This window comes from Vigna unguiculata, chromosome 4 (genome assembly GCF_037176805.1).
Source record: "Vigna unguiculata cultivar grain cowpea cultivar isolate G323 ecotype 2 chromosome 4, ASM3717680v1, whole genome shotgun sequence".
NCBI lineage: Eukaryota > Viridiplantae > Streptophyta > Magnoliopsida > Fabales > Fabaceae > Vigna > Vigna unguiculata.
In genome coordinates, this window is record NC_140795.1 from 5,656,947 (window position 1) to 5,677,449 (window position 20,503).

The following is a 20,503-nucleotide window of genomic DNA, read 5'->3' on the forward strand; positions in this document are numbered from 1 at the left end:
ATATATATATACATACATACATACATACATATATATATATATATATATATATATATATATATATATATATATATAAATAAATAGGGGGATTGATGCATATGATATATGGTGATACTTGTGTACGCGTATGATGAAGTCATCTAAGTTTAGATTATGCATGGGAGCCATGTTGATTTCTGGAAGCCTATATTCACTATTGTGTATATGCATAATTATAAGAGTAGGATTGATTTTACTTTGTTCTAGGTGCTTAAAAGCAATACTGCACAAGTACTGGTGTAACGCCTGGCGGTGGTGTATGACCGCCAAGCGATAGCTACAAAACCAGTAGAGTATTGAAGCGTGTGGCACTTGGCAGTAAGGGTTGTCCTGCCAAGTGATACTTGCTAAAATAATAGCATTAGTGGCGCTTGGCGCCTGGCGGCACGTGTCCTCCGCCAGGCGGTCTGGAAGCGTGGTGCGCCTGGCGACTGGTGAGTAGCGCCAGAATATGTTGCTGAGGCAAAGATGTTTGGCTTGCTTTGGATGTGCGTGGTCTACAAGGCTTTCATGATGTCTCGAAGGTTGGCTTCATTGTGTTCCTTGAGTTGTGGCTCGGAACATATCCTTTGAGTTAATGGACGCAAAGCTAATGTGGTTGCGGACGCCTTGAGTCGGAAAAGGATGCATATCTCAGCCATGATGGTGAAGGAGCTGGAGTTGATTGAGAAACTCAGGGATATGAACCTGGGTATACAACTGAGTGAGGATTCCATCAGATGCAGTGTTCTTACACTGACTAGTGATGTGTTGGGGACTATCCGTGACCAACAGAAGGATGATGCTGAGTTGCAGCAATTTGTGAGTTGGATTGGGACTAAGAAGGGGAAGGATTACAGGATCGGGACAGATGGTATCTTAAGGTTCAGAGATAGAGTCTGTGTGCCTGGAAATTGGAGGTTGAGGAAACAAATAATGGAGGAGGGGCATAAAAGCCGTCTTAGCATACACCCAGGTATGACTAAGATGTATTAAGATCTGAAACAGTCTTTTTAGTGGAATGGGATGAAAATCAACATTACCGACTTTGTGGCATCGTGCTTAGGGTAATTCTTCTCATGCACCTTTAACTGCCTAGAAGCATAGGCTACCGGCCTCTTTTCTTGCATTAGTACACAACCCAAGTCCTGGTAGGATGCATCGCAGTATACCTCAAACATTCTACTGGTATCTGGAATAATGATAATCGGAGCTGTAGTCAACCTCTTCTTCATCTCCTCGAAGCATTCTTTGCACTTATCAGTCCAGGAGAAGGGTTGATCCTTTCTAGTGAGTTAAGTTAATGGACTCACCATTTTAGAAAACCCTTCTACAAACCTCCTGTAGTACCCAGCCAACCCTAGGAAGCTTCTGACTTCTGTTACTATCTGAGGTCTTTCCCACTTCAACACCGTCTCAACCTTACTCGGGTCCACTACTATACCATGCGAAGAAATCACATGCCCCAGAAATTGCACCTCGTCCAACCAGAATTCACATTTGGACAATTTACCGTACAACTGATGTTCTCTCAACATTTCCAGCACAATTCTCAGATGGCCCGCATGCTCCTCCTTATTCCGAGAGTAGATGAGGATGTCATCTATAAATACCACCACAAATTTATCCAGGTAGGGCCTGAAAATGCGGTTCATATAATCCACGAAGACAGTTGGAGCATTGGTCACTGCAAAGGGCATCACAACATATTCGTAATGTCCATATCTCGATCTGAAGGCTGTCTTCTGGACGTCCTCTAGCTTGACTAAGATCTGATGATAGCCAGACCTTAAGTCAATTTTGGAGAATACTCCTGCCCCTCTAAGCTGATCGAGCAAATCATCAATTCTCGGCAATGGGTATTTGTTCTTTATCGTCAATTTGTTCAACTGTCGATAATCGACGCACAGCCTAGAGCTACCGTCTTTCTTCTTTACTAGTAACACCGGGGCTCCCCACGGTGAAGCACTGGGTCGGATAAATATCTTCTCTAGCAAGTCCTCTATCTGTTTCTTTAACTCTGTTACTTCGGCTGGTGTCATTCTGTACGGTGCTGCTGACACTGGGCGCGCCCCAGGGATTAGATCAATTGAGAAATCTATATCCCGGCTGGGTGGTAACTCAGGTATCTCATCCGGGAATACATCGGCGTATTCATCCACCACCGGTATTCTGCTGATCTGCTCCTCGGTACTCATCTTCTTTTCTTGGGCTACTATCACAAAGCAAGTAAATCCTTGCCTCATCTCTTTCACTGCCTCTCCTGATGTCATCAACTCTATCCCCTCAGTGTCTGGAAACACAATTCTGCACCGTCCACAATCAAGTACCACATGGTTGATAGACAACCAGTCCATTCCCAGTATGACCTCCAATCCCTCCAAGGGCAAGCAAACTAGATTCAACTTGAAGCGTCTGCCCTTTACTTCCATCAAGCATCCAATACAAACTAAATTTGTTGAAACCTGTCCAGATGCCGGTGTCAAGACTATCAACTCACATCCAAGGTCACGAGTAGACAACCCCAATCTCTCCACACAGTCATGGGATATGAAGGAGTGTGAAGCTCCTGAGTCAAATAATACCAACACACTGTTACCGAAAAGCAAACAACGGTCCAGAATCAAATTACCTGACCGGGTGGCCTCTGTGCTAGTCATGGCAAAAACCAGGTCTGCTGCTCTCGGCCTGTCAGATGAGGATGGCTGAGATCGTGATGTTGGAGCAGTCTTCCTATTAGGACATTTGTTGGCGAAGTGTCCTGGCTGATCACATGCGTAGCACTTGCGAGTGCTCATACCGCTACCTCCACTACTGGCGGGTCTAGTGCAATCCCTCCGTAAGTGTTCCCCTCCCCCACAGTTATAACATCTCAACTTTTGTGAGGACGAAGTTGGTCTACTATAGGGCTTCTTCTGTTGCCTGCCCTCAGCATTATTCTTCTGTGTGCGGTTGATCCGACTGGGTCCCATCTCCAGCTGCTCAACGCTCTTGGCTTGCTCAACCAAGATCAAGAACTCTCGCACCCTCAACGGTACGATAAAACGCCTCAGCTCATGTTTAAGGCCGCCCTCAAACTTCCTACAGCGCCACTCCTCTGTCACCGTCTGGGAATAGAACCTCAAGAGGTAGTCAAACCTCTCTACATACGCCTGCATTGATAGGTTCCCCTGCTGTAGGGTGAGAAACTCTGCCTCGCGCTTGTGTTTAGCACTGTCAGGGAAATACTTCTCCAGGAACCTCGTCCTGAAGCTGGCCCAAGCCACCTCTTCAGCTCTGTTTAGCATTTGTTGCTGCATGCTCATCCACCAATACTCTGCCTCGGTCACCAACAAGAAGGTGGCGAAATTGAGCTTCTGAGCCTCCGTGCACTCTATCACTCTGAATATCTTCTCGCATTCACGGAGCCATGCGTCAGCCTCATCTGGGGTGGCTTTCCCAGTGAATTTAGCTGGCTTGTGACGCATGAAGTCTTCCATGGTCACAGGTCTCACAGGTGGAATCATGGCTCTACGTGGTGCTGCCACAGGCTGCATCGCATCCACCATCCTGTGGATTGCGTTAGCAATCTCATCAGCGCCAGCGGTGTTTCTATGCCTCCTGTTTGCCATTACCTGTGCACGCCACATATTTCAACTGTTAAAATCAAACAGCTAAAGATTAAATTATACTCTATCAAATTTAACAATCAACACACATCAATCAATTTCACACAACAAACGTCAACTCACTTCCCAATTTTCCCAAAAGCATCAAAACGTTTGCTTTGGTACCAAATGTAACATCCCTCAGGAATATTACTAAAAAAATAAATAATAAAAGAAATAAATTATATCAAAGGACGCGTTAATAATTATCCCAACGCGGAAAAATTTAAATTTATGAAAAACACACGCCAAAACTTATAAAATAATATTTAAGTGTTGCAAGTTTCCAATATTCATGTTCATGAACAAAAACATAATGAAATACATGTGGACAAAATCCTAGCTCTAATCCCAAGCTAGCCCTCACTCCGTCGCCTGACATCCTCAGCACCACCTGTGTCAACATCTGCTCCCGTGTAACGAATCACACGATCATCGCCATACACAAACACACAAACAAGAAAGGGTGAGCTGAGAAAATAAAGTAACAGGAATATAAAACATAAGATAACTTATATTCCCATCTTATTCATTGTACATAGTTCTTGGCCAAGACCTTAACCCCAAGGCTTTATAGCCTTCAAATCACACAACTGGTTAGCCTTGAACTCGGGAATATGATGCTCACACGAACCTCCCCGCTCGTGGTCCTGCCTTTACGAACCTCCCCGCTCGTAGTCCTACTCTACGAATCTCCCCGCTCGTAGTCCTACTCTACGGACCTGCCCGCCCGTAGTCCAACACATGTGATCCACCAGCCCCGTACCTCCCCGCACGTGGCATCTCTCACCGTGAGCACGGAACATACGAACCTATCTCACTCGTATCCCCACGTGAGAGTAACTGGATATTAACCTCCCCGCTCATATCATCACATGTCAACCACCATCCATGAACCTACCCGCTCATGGCACACCATCTCCCGATCCAAGCAAAGCATCATTATCAGTTAAAACATCACACACGACTCGTAACTTGCTGCACAGCCGCCTGGCGCACCAGCCAGCACCGCCTGGCGAAACAGGCTCAGACCGCCTGGCGGTATTTGCCCGCCGCCAAGCGCCAGCGCTCTTCTAGTGCCACTATTTTTCCAACATCGCCTGGCATAGCACTCCCTTGCCGCCATGCGCCACGCAATGCAATGATCCTCCCTATTGTTCCTATCGCCTGGCGGGATCAGCGATCTGCCAGGCGCCATACCAGAAGCATTATACTGCAGGTTTTGGAACACTGTTAGGTTGACTCTATGATACAGATTACTCTATGGTACATTGTTCACTCATGAGTCAGTACCTGGTTCTGATTCCCCATCTATACAACTGGATTTGGTTTCCCTATAACCCATCACTATCATTTACCCTTTCCATTGGGGTTCACCTACACTTATGCAAATTACCTCATATCTCAGTTTAACAATAGCAGAACCAAATTCCACTCATTTCTGTTACCCCATTAAGCTTATCAGTATCAATCATATATTTACCCAATGATTCGAGCACTCGTCCATTACCCAATAACTCCTCCAAATTTCCATTTGTGCATGCCATTGAAATTCATAATTCCAACTTATCTATCATTCCTGTCTAACACTATCGATCAATACTATCAACCTTTCTAACATCAGATTAAGAATTTACCATCATTTTTATTACCTGTTAGACCACTTTGCACCCCATTTGCACGTACACCAATACCTTACCCGAGATACAGACATGATCTCCTTCTATTCCTCTATATTACCACCATTCAAGCTAACTTCTCTCCGAAACCATTTCGCCCATAATTCCTCTCACCGCCACTGTACCAAACTTCCCAGTGTGAAGCTTTCCAGTGGCCATCGCCTAGCGGCCAATAGGATGCCGCCAGGCGACACGTCAGTGTCTGGGAGAATCCCAGATTCCTTGCTCCTACGAACTCACTTCTATTCTACTGTTCAATCCATCACCACTCATTACTCTCGCGAAACCCGATCATTTTATACCACCAAACCACTTCATAATCCCATACCAATCAAATAAATACATCATTGATATCAAACTTTTGATAACTCAGAACCTTTCACACCCTTACTTGAACCCCTAGGTCTCGCAATCGCAACCTAAATTCTAACCACTCGTAGAGACATCGTAGCAGTAAAATCAATCATCAAATAAGGCAAACATATCAAATGGAACCTCAACACATGATGAAATTCCCGACATCACAGCAAAAGGTCAATAAACCTAGTACACTGCCCGACGGGATTCAACTCACCGCCAGGCAACTCGAAACAAAAACCCAGAACTGGACTATACTGATGTGCCGCCTGGCGGCACCTTCATCCCCGCCAGGCAGTTTCTGGGCGAGAACCCAGAAATGTTAAACAGATCGCATAATCAGGCAAAGAAACTCATCCAATTCGATTCATTCAATCACAATACAGTTAACACGAGACAAAACAAATAAAAACAACTCCCCTTACCTGGATTTCCCGCTCTCAAACCCGAATTGGTGAGTGTGTCTCGAAGCAAACCTCCTCTTCACTTATTTGCACTCGTCACACTATTTCTCCCTTCCAACTCCTCTCTGCAGTATGCCCACACCAGAATCCTTCTGCCAAAGTTCCTCCTCAGTTTCCAGGTATCTCTCTCTTTCCAATTACACGTACTCTCTCACTCACTCCTCTCTTAAGTGCTCTTTACACTCCACACGAAAATTACAATAAAAAGTGGCTTAAAGGGTATTCATTACCTATTTACTGAATATTTTCAGCCTTCTGGATTGGCACTCTTGACTACTAGGTTTTCCAAACCTTTTCACATTCATGCCAAAGGAAAAATTGGCAAAAAGAAAATATTTAGTTCTCAACAAGGTTCGAACCCACACCCATGCACATACCAAACCAAGTCCAAACCATTCAATCAATCCAGATTTCATGATAACTCCTACAATTCTAGGCATCTATCATCACCCCACGCATTCAGTATATATAAACACATAAAACGCATAATTTAAATAACACCCAAGTGGCACACATAGGACTCAAACCCAAGTCCTCACACACAATAAAGTACTCTCAACCACTTGAGCTAGTACTTTTCCACGTCATTGTTCCTCACATTAATTGTTTTAAATGTTTCTATTACTCGTCATAATTAAATAATTATTTAAATAACTATTTAATTTTCTCGGGTCTTACAAGTATAACCTAAAAACTGATTCCAAACCAAAATGCTAAAAATCACTACTCAAACCTTACAAAGTGCACTAGAATGACATACAATTTGTAGCCATACTAAAATAACCTAAGAAACTGGAAAGAAGCTATCCCAAACAGTTTAAAATGATAAAATCTAGCTAAGAAAAACCTCAACTTACAAAAAAAACCAAAGACTCAAAATATGGCAACCTATGCCTATAATTAGTGACTAGAATAGGCCAAAATTGTAAAATATGAAAACTGCACTATTCTACTTATTTTAATTACTTAACCACTATGTAGACAACTTTTGAATTGTACAAGAAAGATATTAATGAAGTCAAAATTCGAAATTAACAAGAAAATTATAATTTCACTACTTAGAACCTAAAACTAGCACCTAAAACTAAAATTAGTGCTAATATTATAAATTTGAGAATAAAATTGTAATACAAGTATATAAGTAGGTTTTAAATGATAGAGGACTATAAAAATAGAGACAAGATAGGTTGTAAGGGCTGGTGGAGGGCAGGGTGTTAGTGATTCACGCATCCCTCCTCCTAAAACCTTAACTAGTTTGTAGCAAAGTTGGGTTTAAGAGGTGGTTTTGTGATTTTTGAGTTTTGAATTTAGTTTTAGCATTCACTTAATCAAGTTTATCATATATAAGCAAATTTTAGGTCATTTGCATGACATAATTCTTATGTTACTTTATTCAAACATTTCATCAAACACTTAGTGAAACCATATTCTTCATTGAGTCATTTTGTCAAACAGTTTCTGATTTTGCATTTAGGCATAAAATTAGGACACCAAAGTACCTAGAAAACATTCATGGCATGCTTCAAAACAGTTCTGCATATTGTGTAGGACATTATCAAGCTGACACAACGAATTCTTTGAAAATCGTCAAATTTAACCTTTAAAAAGTTTAGTTGATGATTCATAACTATGATGCAAAATCAGTGTTGTAAACACCTAACTTGATTATTTTTTTCATTCAATTAGTGTGCACAAGTTGTGTGGCCTATTTTTATGCAGAAAAAGTTAACCAAGGACTGATAGAGGTCGTACCCCACCAAATTAAAATAGATAAATGCAACATGTGGTAACCAACCAGAGTCATCTCCCAACGATCAATGTTCTTGTTCAAAGCTTCATTTTTCAGACAAACACAACACCTATAACACAGAGGGGGTTGGCATATTCAGTTTCAACACAAAATTACTAAAACATAATTGCAGTTTTGATTAAATAGTCACGAAAACAGCAAAGATTCCTTGCTTCGAATGAAATTTCACCCATCACAGATTACAAACTGAATTGGTTTCGTTATTCCTCACGAAAATTGCTATTAAACAACTAAGCAGAGCTTAACCACGAATTCAACGTGCAATTAAGCATTGCAAACGCTCATGAGTTTGTCATGGTTCATTAAGCATGAAAATCAACTAAAATGAATTTCCCATTCTGAAAATTAAGCAAAAACAGATTGGGTTCTTCAATTAAAACGCAAACGCAAATCCACTACGAAGAAATAACAAAACTCAACTCAATAAAACATTAATCTCAAGGTTTCATTTCATTCTTTGCAAGGAATCAGTGCATAAGAAAATTAGTTGCCCATGGAATTCAAATCAACAACAAAATGCAAACCGAAATACATAGTTAAGAGGAGAAAATAAGACAGAAAACACAAATTCAAAGAAATAATGTGCAGAAAACGTTACTAATTGCTCCAATTTGTGGAAGAATCATGAACCCTAAACATGGGTGCTCTCCAAATCGTCAAAATAGATTGGGGGAAGAAGAAGAATAAGTGATTGCCATGCTAGAAAACCATAAAAAAATGTGGTCACATCAAATATGTCACTCCTATTTATAAAAATGTCATTCTGCCACTCAGAATTACAAAAATTATAGGCTTAAAATGCTGGCCCAATGACGTGGACGGGCTGATTGACATGGCGCAGACGTAACAATGATGTGGAAATGACATGGCAACTCTCTTCATCTGAAGATTAATTTCCAAGCTCCAAAATTGTTTTACCCAAATACCAAAAAATAATTAAAAACGAAAATTAGGCCAAATAATTTGAAATTAACCCAAATTCGGAATAGTGGCCCAATAAAGCGCAACAAATGAAAACACACTAAAAATAAACAATTAAGCACTGAAAAACTATCAAATTGGTACACAAAGGCTAGTGGAATGGATGAAAATAATAACTCATCAAAATCGACCACACTTACCCTTTTGCACTCTGGGCAAAAATAGAAAGTAAAGCAAAGCAAGGACATCACAGACATAACAAGAGAGACAAAAAGAGACACAAGACAAACAGACTCGAAACAGACAAATGGAAACGCATCCAACATAGAAGGATTCAAAGCTGCAAGGTATCCATGAACATCATCCAAGCAATTCAAAACATGTCAAGTACTCAGTTCAGCTCAAAGAGAGAATTGAAAGCTACATAACCTCACAAAATATGCACTATATCACTCAAATCTCTAGGCTACTATTTACTCTCAAAGCACCCTTGAAAAACGAACATCAAACAGACTAGGCAAGCCTCTAGAACCAACAACCAAACCAAAACACATGCAAATCAAAATCAGAAGAACTTTTCAAGGTTGTAATGGGGTTGAGGACAAGGTGTGGAACATATGGATAAGTGGCTAAAAAGAACCAAAGGAAATAGAGGAGCAATGGGGAAATACGTCAAAATCAAACATGAGAGCAATTCCAAACTCCAACACTTTTAGATTCAATTCTCACACAATGCTCAAACCCAAACCCAAACCTTTTTTCTTTCTTTTATTTTCTTTTCAATCAATTTTTTTTCTTTTCTCATTTCTTTTCATTTTTTAGTAGAGAAACAATAGTTTTGAAGTCCGACATAAAATGTACAAATGAGAAATCCATGAACAAAACAGGTGTGCGCACAACCACACTTATTGTGCGCAACCACACTTAAAAGATAACACATATTCCTAAAACAATTCCAAAGATCCAAAATTTCCTAAGGCAGGGTGTATCATGGTTTTTCAGGCTAAGGGCTTGTAATGAGTTGTAGAACAATGAAAGAGTATGAGGCTCAAAAAGGGCTATCAACGGAAACAGTCCAAGGTAGGCTCATCTGGCTATAGGCTCATCAGAACAAAATTGCCTAAATCATATCCAAACATCCATGTGAATTAGAAAAGCATAAGAAAAAGTCAAGCCAAGGCCACTGTGCAAGCATTCAAGAGGCATATATCACACAACAAAGAATAAAGAGTGACTCAAATCCTCACACATGGTAAAACAATTCAAAAGCAACTTGACATGCAAAGAGAAAACAAGGATATCAGTCCACAGAACAACTAACAACTCATTATCCAAAAGTGAAGTTAGTGTCCCACACAAAAAACAGAAACTTAACATAAATTAACAAAAAATGAGACAAACTACTGGCTCTCCCCACACTTAAAGTACACATTGTCCCAATTTGACTCAAGCATAATATCAAACAATCAAACATCAGCAAATGTACCTAGACAAGTGCAATAAAAGTAAGGAAGGAGAAAGAAAACTCCCTGAATCATGGTGAAACAGAAGTGGGATCAAGTAAGGAAGTCTCCTCTACAACAGTATCCACCAAGGCAGGGTTGCTGAGGAATGGCTTCAGACGATGCCCATTCACTTTGAAGCTCTTATTGGTGGATTGGCTCTTGATCTCAACTGCACCATAAAGATAAACATTAGTCACCACAAAAGGACCAATCCACTTTTACCGCAACTTACCACCCATGAGACCAAGTCTGGAGTTGTACAATAACACTTGCTGATCAACAACAAACTCTTTCCTCACTATGGAGCTATCATGGAATCTCTTGGTTTTCTCTTTGTAGAACAGAGAGTTCTAATATGCTTTCAGGCGGATCTCATCTAACTCATTCTGCTGCAACTTTCTTTCCTCCCCAGCTTGATCAAGTGAGAAGTTGCATGATTTGACAGCCTAGTAGGCTCGGTGCTCTATTTCCATTGGTAGGTGGCATGGCTTACCAAAGACAACCTGATAGGGAGACATCCCAATAAGTGCCTTGTAAGCAGTCCTATGAGCCCAGATAACGTCTTCAAGTTTGTTACTCCATTCCTTTCAGTTGGGCTGGACAATCTTCTCCAAGATTCGCTTGATCTCTCTATTTGATATCTCGTCTTGCCCGTTAGTTTGGGGGTGATATGGTGTGGAAATTTTATGCATAACCCCGTACTTTCGAAGCAAAGCCTTCATGGACCTATTGCAGAAATGGGTGCCCTGGTCATTAACGATAGCTCTAGGAATTCCAAACCTGCAGAATATGTGAGACATGATAAAGTCTATAACAACTCGAGCATCGTTAGTCCTGGTGGCTTTAGCTTCCACCCACTTTGAGACATAATCAACAACAAGTAAGATGTAAGTGAAACCAAAATAAACAGGGAAAAGGCCTATGAAATCTATACCCCAAACACCGAAGACCTCATAGAACAACATGGGTTGTTAAGGCATCTGTTGTCTCCAAGAAATGGCTCATCCCACTCTCTAGCATTGCTCACATGTGCTGCAAATCCTCCACGCATCCTTGAGGATGGTGGGCCAGTAAAATCCACAATTCAGCACCTTACGAGTTATCCTCTATGTGCCAAGATGACCACCAAATGCAGATGAATGACAAAATTGAAGGACCGAGTCAATCTCGTGGTTCAAAATGCATCTCTTGGTAACCTGATCACTGCACATCTTCCACAAATAGGGGTCATTCCAAATATAATACTTAGCGTCGCTCTTCAATTTATCACATTGAGCTTTGGACGCTAATGGAGGAAAAACTGAAGCAACTAAGTAATTCACAATATTAACAAACCAAGGTGAGGGAAAAGAAGAAAGTGTCAATAAACTCTCATCCGGAAAATCATCCTGGATCGGTGAAGCATCATCAACAGACCTTTCAATCCTGCTCAGGTGGTCTGCAGCCAAGTTTTGTGCTCCGTTCCTATCCAGGATCTCCAAATCAAATTCCTAGAGCCAGAGCATCCATCTAATCAGTCGAGGCTTGGATTCTGCCTTCTTCAATAGGTACTTCAGAGTTGCATGGTCAGTAAACACAACAACAGGAGAACCAAGCATATAAGATCTAACCTTTTCAAGTGCAAAAACAACCGCAAGAAGCTCCTTCTCTGTTGTGGTGTAGTTTTCTTGGGAAACATCCAATGTCCTGGGGGCGTAGTAGATTACCCTCATCTGCTTGTCAATCCTTTGAGCCAGAACGACCCCCAATGCATAATTGGATGCATCTCACATCAGCTCGAACGGGGTTGTCCAATCGGGCGCCTAAATGATCAGAGTGGTGGTTCGGGCCTTCTTGAGGCAATCGAAAGCCTTTTTGCATTCGTCACTAAAGATGAACTCAAAATCTTTTTGCAGCAAGTTGGATAGCAGAAGGGCCTTCTTGTTGAAATCCTGAATAAAGCGCCTGTAAAACCTTGCGTGACTAAGAAAAAAACGAACCTCTCACACAGAAGAGGGGTAATGCAAATTTGAAATAACTGAAATCTTAGCATGGTCAACTTCAATGCCCTTACTCGAAATTATGTGCCCCAAAATTATGCCCTGTTCTACAATGAAATGGCATTTCTCAAAATTGAGAATAAGGTTAAATTGGATGCACTTATTCAAAACTTTGTCCAGACTATCTAAACATGCATCAAAAGAGGATCCATAAACAATAAAATCATCCATAAACACCTCTATGCAGTTTTCAAGAAAATCACCAAAATGCTAAACATGCATCGTTGGAATGTATCAGGGTCATTGCATAGGCCAAAAGACATCTTCCTATAGGCAAAAGTGTCAAAGGGGCAAGTGAATGTGGTTTTCTCTTGGTCCTCAGGAGCAATATGGATTTGAAAATAGCCAAAAAAACCATCAAGAAAATAGTAATGAGATTTACCTACCAAGCGCTCAAGCATTCGGTCAATAAAAGGCAGGGGAAAGTGGTCTTTCCTGGTTTCTTGATTTATCCTTTTGTAGTTGATGCAAACTCTCCAACTGTTTTGCACTCTGGTTGGAATCAGCTCCTCTTTTTCATTCTTGACTATAGTGAGGCTTGCCTTTTTAGGAACAACATGGATAGGGCTGACCCACTGACTATCTGAAATAGGATAGATGATCCTAGCTTGTAGAAGCTTGGTCACCTCCTTCTTGACAACATCTAAGATCACAGGGTTGAGTCACCTTTGTGACTGTCTCATTAGCTTTGCTCCATCTTCCAATAATATCCTCTGCATGCATGTTGATGGGCTAATACGAGGAATGTCAGTCAATGTCCATCCAATCGCCTTCTTGTGCTTTTTAAGAACATGCAATAACCTCTGCTCTTGTTCAGAAGTGAGGGAGGTAGAGATGATCACATGCAGTCTTTGCTCATCCTCCAAATATACATACTTGAGGTTGTTTGGTATGGGTTTTAACTCCGGATTGCTGGATGCTGGCTGAATATCAGGAAGTAGAGGGGGGGGGAGAAATGGGTTCCACAGCTTGTACCTCGACATAACAATTAGATGCACATGTACTTCCTGCAATTTGGTTAGTGAATTCTGACCGTGTAACATCAAAATCATATGGTACAACACCTAGAGAGTCAAACTCAAAATCAACATCAAAATCATAATCATAATTAGAATATGAATATGAATCAGAGTCAACACCAATGCATGCAAATTCAGACAATTCAAACACAGATGAATATTTCATGCAATGCAAAGGGTGGAAATTAGAAATATGTCCATCAACAATATCATCAATGATATCAACGTGAAAAATAGAGTGATCCTTAAAAGGATGTTTCATGGCATACAGAATATTAAATCGCACCACAATATCATCAAACTCCATGGACAAAGTACCTGCATGGACATCAATCTTGGTTCGTGCAGTTTTCAAAAAAGGTCAGCCTAAAATGAGTGGTGCAGAACCATGTGAAAATTCTTTTTCCATATCAAGAATGTAAAAATTAGCAGGGAAAATCAATTCACCAACACGAACCAAGACATCATCAACTAAACCTTCGGGGTGGGCAACACTTCTATTTGCCAACTGAATCACCACACTTGTAGGTTGTAGGGGTCCAAGAGAAAGAGATTTAAAAATAGACAGAGGCATTACATTTATTGAAGCATCAAGATCAAATATTGCATTTTCAAATTTATTGTTAGCTATTATGCAAGGTACACAAAATGTACTTGGGTCCTTGCACTTCTTAGGAATCTGTGGAATAAATTTACCTATCAATGCTGACACATTTTCCCCCATGTTGATCTTCTCATTTCCCTTTAGCCTCTTTTTGTGCGTGCACAGCTCCTTCAAGAACTTTGCATATCTGGGGATCTGTTTAATGGCATTCAATAGAGAAATGTTCACCTCCACCTTCCTGAATGTTTCTAAGATCTCCCTGTCAACCTCTTCCATCTTTTTGCATGGAATGACTCTTGGAGGGAAAGGAAGAGGGATGGAAGGTGCAACAATAGAGGTGGAAGGCGTAGGAGTCACACTAGATGTGGAAGGACCGACTACATGAGCATCACGCTTTCTCTGAAGTGTGGCAGGGTCAACTTCCTTTTCAGGTGTGGACTAAGTAGTGGGAACTTCAATCTTCTTCCCAGATCTCAATGTGATAGCACTCACATTTCTCGAATTTTCAACTGTTTGTGATGTTAGCTTGTCAGAATTCTAAGCTTATGCTTGGTTTAGCTGAGTGGCCATCTGCCCCATTTGGTTTGTCAGACTCTGAATTGAAGCTCTAGTCTCCTGCTAGAATTGCATATTTTGAAGGGTCATCATCCTGACTAACTCCTCCGATGAAGTAGAAGATTAAGGTGCAGTAGGAGCTGGGGTAGCAGCAGGGACAAGTGGAACTTGGGCAGCTTGTGGTGTAGGTGCAACTCTTTGTTGTGGGTAAGGAGGTGGCTACATATTTTAAACCTGTTGGTTTTTTTGTTGTTGCTGGTTGCCCTAGTTTCCCCATCTCAGATTAGGATGATTCCTTCATCCTGGATTGTATCTATTTGTTGACAAATCATGGTTTTGTTGCTGGTGTTGGGGCCTATTGTTGAAAATGTTAGCAGCATAGGCTTGAGGAGTATCAGAAGATGCAGAAGTCGTGACCTATTGCAAGGCAGATCAAGAATCTGTGAAATGCTCAATTGACGTGCAAATGCCACAAAGTCTTGCAGTAGAAGGTGCAGCTCTTTGATCCGCAGCAAGTTGGTTGACTAAGGTGGTAAGAGCATCAATCTTGGTCTCCAACTTGTTAGTGTATTCGGAAGCTCCTACATCATGAACTTCCCTAACAACAATGGCATCATTTCTTGTGCCAAATTGCTGAGAGTTAGAGACCATGTTCTCAATCAATTTCCTCGCTACTGCTGGGGTTGAATTACCAAGAGCACCACCACTTGCAGCATCAATCATGCTTTTATCCATATGGTGAAAGCCTTCATAAAAATACTGAAGAAGCAGATGCTCAGATATATGGTGGTGTGGGCAACTAGAACACAAATTCTTGTATCTCTCCCAATATTCGTAGAGACTCTCCTCAGACTGTTGCTTGATGCCAGAGATCTCCTTTCTTATGGCTGTGGTCCTAGATGCAGGGAAGAATTTGGCCAAGAACAATCTCTTCAAGTCATCCCAGCTCGTGATGGACCTGGGTGCAAGGTAGTACAACCAATCTTTTGCATTGCCCTCAAAGGAATGAGGAAAAGCCTTCAAGTACATACGATCTTCTTGGACATGTGCAAGCTTCATGGTGGAGCACACAACATGGAACTACTTCAGATGCTTACACAGGTGGTGGGCCAGGTTGACTTGCGAGTTCCAACCCATTTTGATAAATCTAATATTTGTTTCAATTTTTATTTTATTTTTATTACTATATTTATAATATATTTCCAATAATATTATTTGTAATAATGAAATTAAATTCTACGATTTCTGCTGTATTAAAATAATGACTTAATTACTAATTTAAATTAAAAAAATTATTTCATGTTCGAAAACTTAAAAAAAAATAAAAAATACTAAATATCAAGATAATAATGATTAAAAAATAATTTTAAAATTTAATTCATTAAACTTAAAAATTGATAATTATTTTAAAATTTAATTATTAAAAGTAAATATTAAGGATGATACCGCATTAAGTGGTTATACCTAGTGGATGTGTTAATGAATATAAAAGATGGTCATCAGTAAATTTGTTTCATTATATTGATCCAATCTAGTTTGTTATTATTAAAAAGCAATTGCACTGGTGAATGTTGAGACATTAGTTTTGGAAGGTGAGAGATGAATGAGATGTTGAGTCTCATGAAGAAGACTTTTTATTCCAACAAAGAAATCTTCCTTCGCGAACTTATTAACAATGCTTTTAATGTAAGTTATCATTTAAATTTGATTTTATATTTGTACATTTCTTTTCTGGAACAATTATTAATCAATATGTACCTTCATAGGCTTTAGATAAAAGTCGATTTGAGAGGCTTGCCGACATGAGAATTTTAGATGATGAATTATCTATTAGATTGGTCCCTCACAAGGAAAACAAAACACTTTTTGTCATCGATAATGGTATTGGAATGACCAACGATGGTATGTTTGTGACCGTGTTCCATTTTCATTCACTTTGCATGTTGATTAATTGTAATGTTGTGTGTGTCTATTTTAGATTTGATCGATAATTTGGGTGTTGGCTTCTACTCTACCTTTTTGGTTGCTCAAAAGGTTATCATCACCTCTCAGTATAATGACCTTGGACAATATATTTGGGAATCCCAACCCGATGCCTCTTTTATTGTTACCATTGATATTAATGCCCAACACCTCTCAAGAGGAACCAAAATCACTCTCTTCCTGAAGGATGATCAGGTACATAAATTAACTTTTCCCCCTTTTTCATGTTACTTTCTTTGTTAACTCATTTTTTTCTTCATTAGTTGGAGTACTTGTAAGAGACCACCATCAAGAATCTCGTTAACAAACATTGCCAACTCATTATCCATCCCATTTACCTTTGGAGTGAGAACACCAAAGATCATTGGCAACTAATTAACTTTTGGCATAGACAAGAGATGGAGAACAAGTTTTTGGCCCAAAAGCTTCATAACCACTTACCTGATGATCTTGCATTCTCGATTCTTTTCAAACTTCCTTTGAAATCTCTCAAGAGATTTGGAATCCTATGTATATCATGGGCCCTCTTGTTTGAAAATTCACTTTTCGTAGATCTCTTTCAAATTAATTTCATATCTAATCATCATTGTTTTTACAATGATACATCTGTCATTCTATGTCTCAATGACAAGATTAATTATAAGCCCTCGTTATTTTTACTTTCTGGTGACATGTTTCAAAATGACGACAAATTAAATTGGACAAATCCACTAGAGGGTCGTTGTTTTGAAAATAAGATTGTGGGTTCTTCTAGTGTTAATGGAATTCTTTGTTTTTCCCTATTTAAAAATAAATCTGTGTATTTATGGAATCCAGCTACTGGTGAACTAAAGGTCATTCCTCGCAGTCCAACTGAGTATGTGCCATTTCATGTCTTTCATTCAATGAGATATTTGGGCTTTGGTTATGATTGCATTAGAGATGATTATAAGGTGATTAGAAGTGTGGAACCTCGCACCAGGGAGGACGAAGATTATACTGAATGGGATTACACACCCTTATTTGAGATTTATAGTTTAACAAGTAACACTTGGCGGAAAGTTAAAATTGATATCACTTTTTCAATGTCATATGGACTTGATGGTAATTTCTACTTTGATGGAATGTGCCATTGGTTATCTCGAACCGAAAATGATGTGTACTTGGTATCATTTGACATGAGCAATGAGGCATATTACACAACCCTCACACCTTTAGACATACCTTTAGACATATGTGATGATTTTAATATGAATTATGTGCAACGATACTTGTTTCTCTTAAATGGATCAATTGCTTTGATGTCATATTATGAATGTACAAGTACCTTTTACATATCAATTTTGACTGAGCTTGGTAAGAAAGAAACATGGAATAAACTCTTCAGTCTTGGACCCTTACCTTGTAATGCAAGACCTATTGGAGCAAGGAGTATGGGCAATATTCTCTTCGAAACACATGATGGTGAACTAGTTTGGTTTGACTTAAGTACTCACAAAATTACAAAGGTAGGTGTCAAAGCACATGGTGGTATGTTCTCCATGGTAATTTATAAGGAAAGTCTTCTAAAAATTAAAGGAATAAACAATTAATTTTATTTTAGGTGACTTATGACTTGTTATTAGAATTTTCTCTTGTATATGTTCAAAGTGACTTGACAATTTTGAGTTATAATTAAGTGTATCATATGAAGAGGAGGGATTTGCTCCTAGCTAATTGCATCAAGATTGGTTGAACGTGTCTCTACTCAAATAATTGTCCCGAACATCCGGAATAAATTGCATCTCATACAAAGCTCCAAAAAATATTTGATAATACTCAAATCGAAGATTTTTGCAAATAGAATCCAACACAACCCTAATCATCTCATTTAGAGATTTGTAAAAGAAGCTATAACCGAAACAATTAACAAACATCTTTGAGTTATGCTGGTCCTGTCTTTGCAAACTGCGTTCATCTAAAAATAATTTGATCTATAAGGTCTTTTCAAGTTTAAGCAAATTTTTTTTTAAGCAGCATCAAACTATAAAAAAATTAAATAATTATAATTTATACTAAATATCAATATAAAAATGATCGTATGTTAATTTAATCTAATTAAACATTTTTTAAATAAAAAAGAAATCAGCAAAATATCGTAAGATTAAATAATTCAATTAATTATAATTTATATTAAACATTAATCTAAAAATTATTATTGTTAACTTTAAATAATTAAATATTAATTCTTATTTTTTATATGAAACTGAAAATTTATTAAGTTTTTCACAAACCAATAACATTTAATGTATGAGTCAAATAATAAATTTTAAAATATGAATTAATTTTGGCCAATTTATTATCTGAATTTATTAGTCAGATAATAAAATTTAATGTTGAACAATGGATTATGGAAAACCCAAGTTGGGTTGGCCTCTAACTTTTATGTTAAATTTTAAATGGTAAAAATTAAGAACCAATTTATACATAGTGTCAATAAAAGAAGAGGTTATTTAGGTGTGAGTTAAAACTTAGTTATGGTTAATGGATAAATTAACATTTGTAAGAGTGAAACTTTAGAAAAAACTCATCTAGCTCTTAAAAAAATAAGAGGAAATTGAATGATTAATGTAGTGGTGAATCCAAAAGATTTTAATTTACTCTTATTTGCTTCATTTGTTTATTTTTCTTTAAAATTGAAATTAGGGTTAAAAAAATTAAAGTTAGGTTATAACAAGCTAAAACTAAAAATAATCGCGAGGAGAAACAAACAGTTAAATTAAAGAAGAAACACACTTACTATTTCGAAGAAGAAAAAAATGGCTTCCGAGAGAAGGAGAAGAGATTTGAAACTGTTTCAAATAGTGGAATCTGCAGATGAGAAAGAAACTTGAAATGTTTGTCTAGGTAGATTTGTCGAATAGTGAAAGCAGTGGAATTACAGAAACGAGTTCTTGTAGTGTCGAAAGAGAAAGAAACTCGTGGGAAGAAAATAACAGCAAATGAAAATAAAAAAGCTATAAGTTAAAGGTTCATTTAGCGTTAGTTTTAAATTGATTTTATGTTAATGTAAATTTAAATTTTTAATAAGACGGTGCCAGTTTTAGATAACCACTAGGAAATATCTCTCATTATAAAATACAATTTCCACTTGTTTAATATTATTTCGCTTTAAAAATATAAAAATCGATCATGTGAATTTCTATTATCTAGGTCAGACATTAAATATACTAAGACAACTTATTGAATCAATAATGAATTTTTAAACAAATTGCTTAAGATACACAAAGTCATTATTAGATACTAATCCGGTATAAAGAAACAACAAACTCAAGATAATGAAATGTTATACGAAATCATCCACCTTATGAAAGGACAAGAAGAAATTTAAGAAGGAGGGAACAATTTACCACTACCAAATTTAAGGAGAATGAATCAATCTTCAAGTAGTATGAATTTAAAGAGAAATCCACTTTAAGAAAAAAGGTATCATAGAGGATTATCTCATACTCCAATACAACAATCCGTGAAGTTTGGCATTCAAAAGGAGAATCCAATGGAAACACACTTATAAAGTAGTTTAGAAAATTAAAAATATTTTGTAATTTTTTTTAATTTTAAAACATTTTGTAGTTGTTGATGGAGTTGCTGGACGGAGTTAGTGGACGATCTATACTCGCTAGACCAAATGTTTAAGTCTATTTTAAATTTTCAAATTATTTTAATGTTTTAAAACTTTCTTTTAATGTTTTATTTAAAATTTTAAATATTATTTTACTTTAAAATTATGAAATCTCCACTTGTCAAACATTATTTTACCTTTAAAACAATGAAAATCGATAATCCCAAGGTAACCTCTGCATTTGGAATGAAATACTCTGAACTTTTTGTGTGCATTTTTTTTGTCTTTTGTAATATTATTTTGTTTCTGTAAACTAGATTAT

General features: G+C 38.3%; 3 protein-coding genes across 5 annotated transcripts; 1 reads left to right on the forward strand and 2 right to left on the reverse strand.

Moving 5' to 3' along the window:
- Positions 1-1,031: 1,031 nt before the first annotated feature.
- On the reverse strand, positions 1,032-5,503 carry LOC114182064 (uncharacterized). The gene is made up of 4 exons (XM_085672645.1): positions 5,435-5,503; positions 4,627-4,878; positions 1,357-3,632; positions 1,032-1,305 (listed from the first exon to the last, which is right to left on the reverse strand). The coding sequence occupies exons 1-4, from the start codon at positions 5,501-5,503 to the stop codon at positions 1,032-1,034; spliced, it is 2,871 nt and encodes a 956-aa protein (XP_085528771.1).
- A 4,927-nt stretch (positions 5,504-10,430) lies between these two features.
- Positions 10,431-14,339, reverse strand: LOC146886682 (uncharacterized). Its single transcript, XM_085672646.1, has 9 exons — positions 14,156-14,339; positions 13,500-13,777; positions 13,107-13,447; positions 12,012-12,126; positions 11,598-11,891; positions 11,429-11,507; positions 11,104-11,329; positions 10,895-10,944; positions 10,431-10,570 (listed from the first exon to the last, which is right to left on the reverse strand). Exons 1-9 carry the CDS (start codon positions 14,337-14,339, stop codon positions 10,431-10,433), a joined length of 1,707 nt encoding a protein of 568 aa, XP_085528772.1.
- Positions 14,340-16,162: 1,823 nt separating this feature from the next.
- On the forward strand, positions 16,163-18,270 carry LOC146886683 (heat shock protein 90-1-like). Of its 3 annotated transcripts, none has more exons than XM_085671790.1 (4): positions 16,163-16,304; positions 16,385-16,520; positions 16,597-16,796; positions 16,865-18,270. In XM_085671790.1, the coding sequence occupies exon 4, from the start codon at positions 17,000-17,002 to the stop codon at positions 18,170-18,172; it is 1,173 nt and encodes a 390-aa protein (XP_085527916.1). In that variant the 5' UTR covers positions 16,163-16,304; positions 16,385-16,520; positions 16,597-16,796; positions 16,865-16,999; the 3' UTR covers positions 18,173-18,270. The 3 variants fall into 3 exon arrangements, with proteins under 3 accessions (XP_085527916.1, XP_085527917.1, XP_085527918.1); XM_085671791.1 differs by having other exon boundaries at positions 17,995-18,128; XM_085671792.1 differs by having other exon boundaries at positions 16,865-17,001.
- Positions 18,271-20,503: the final 2,233 nt, after the last annotated feature.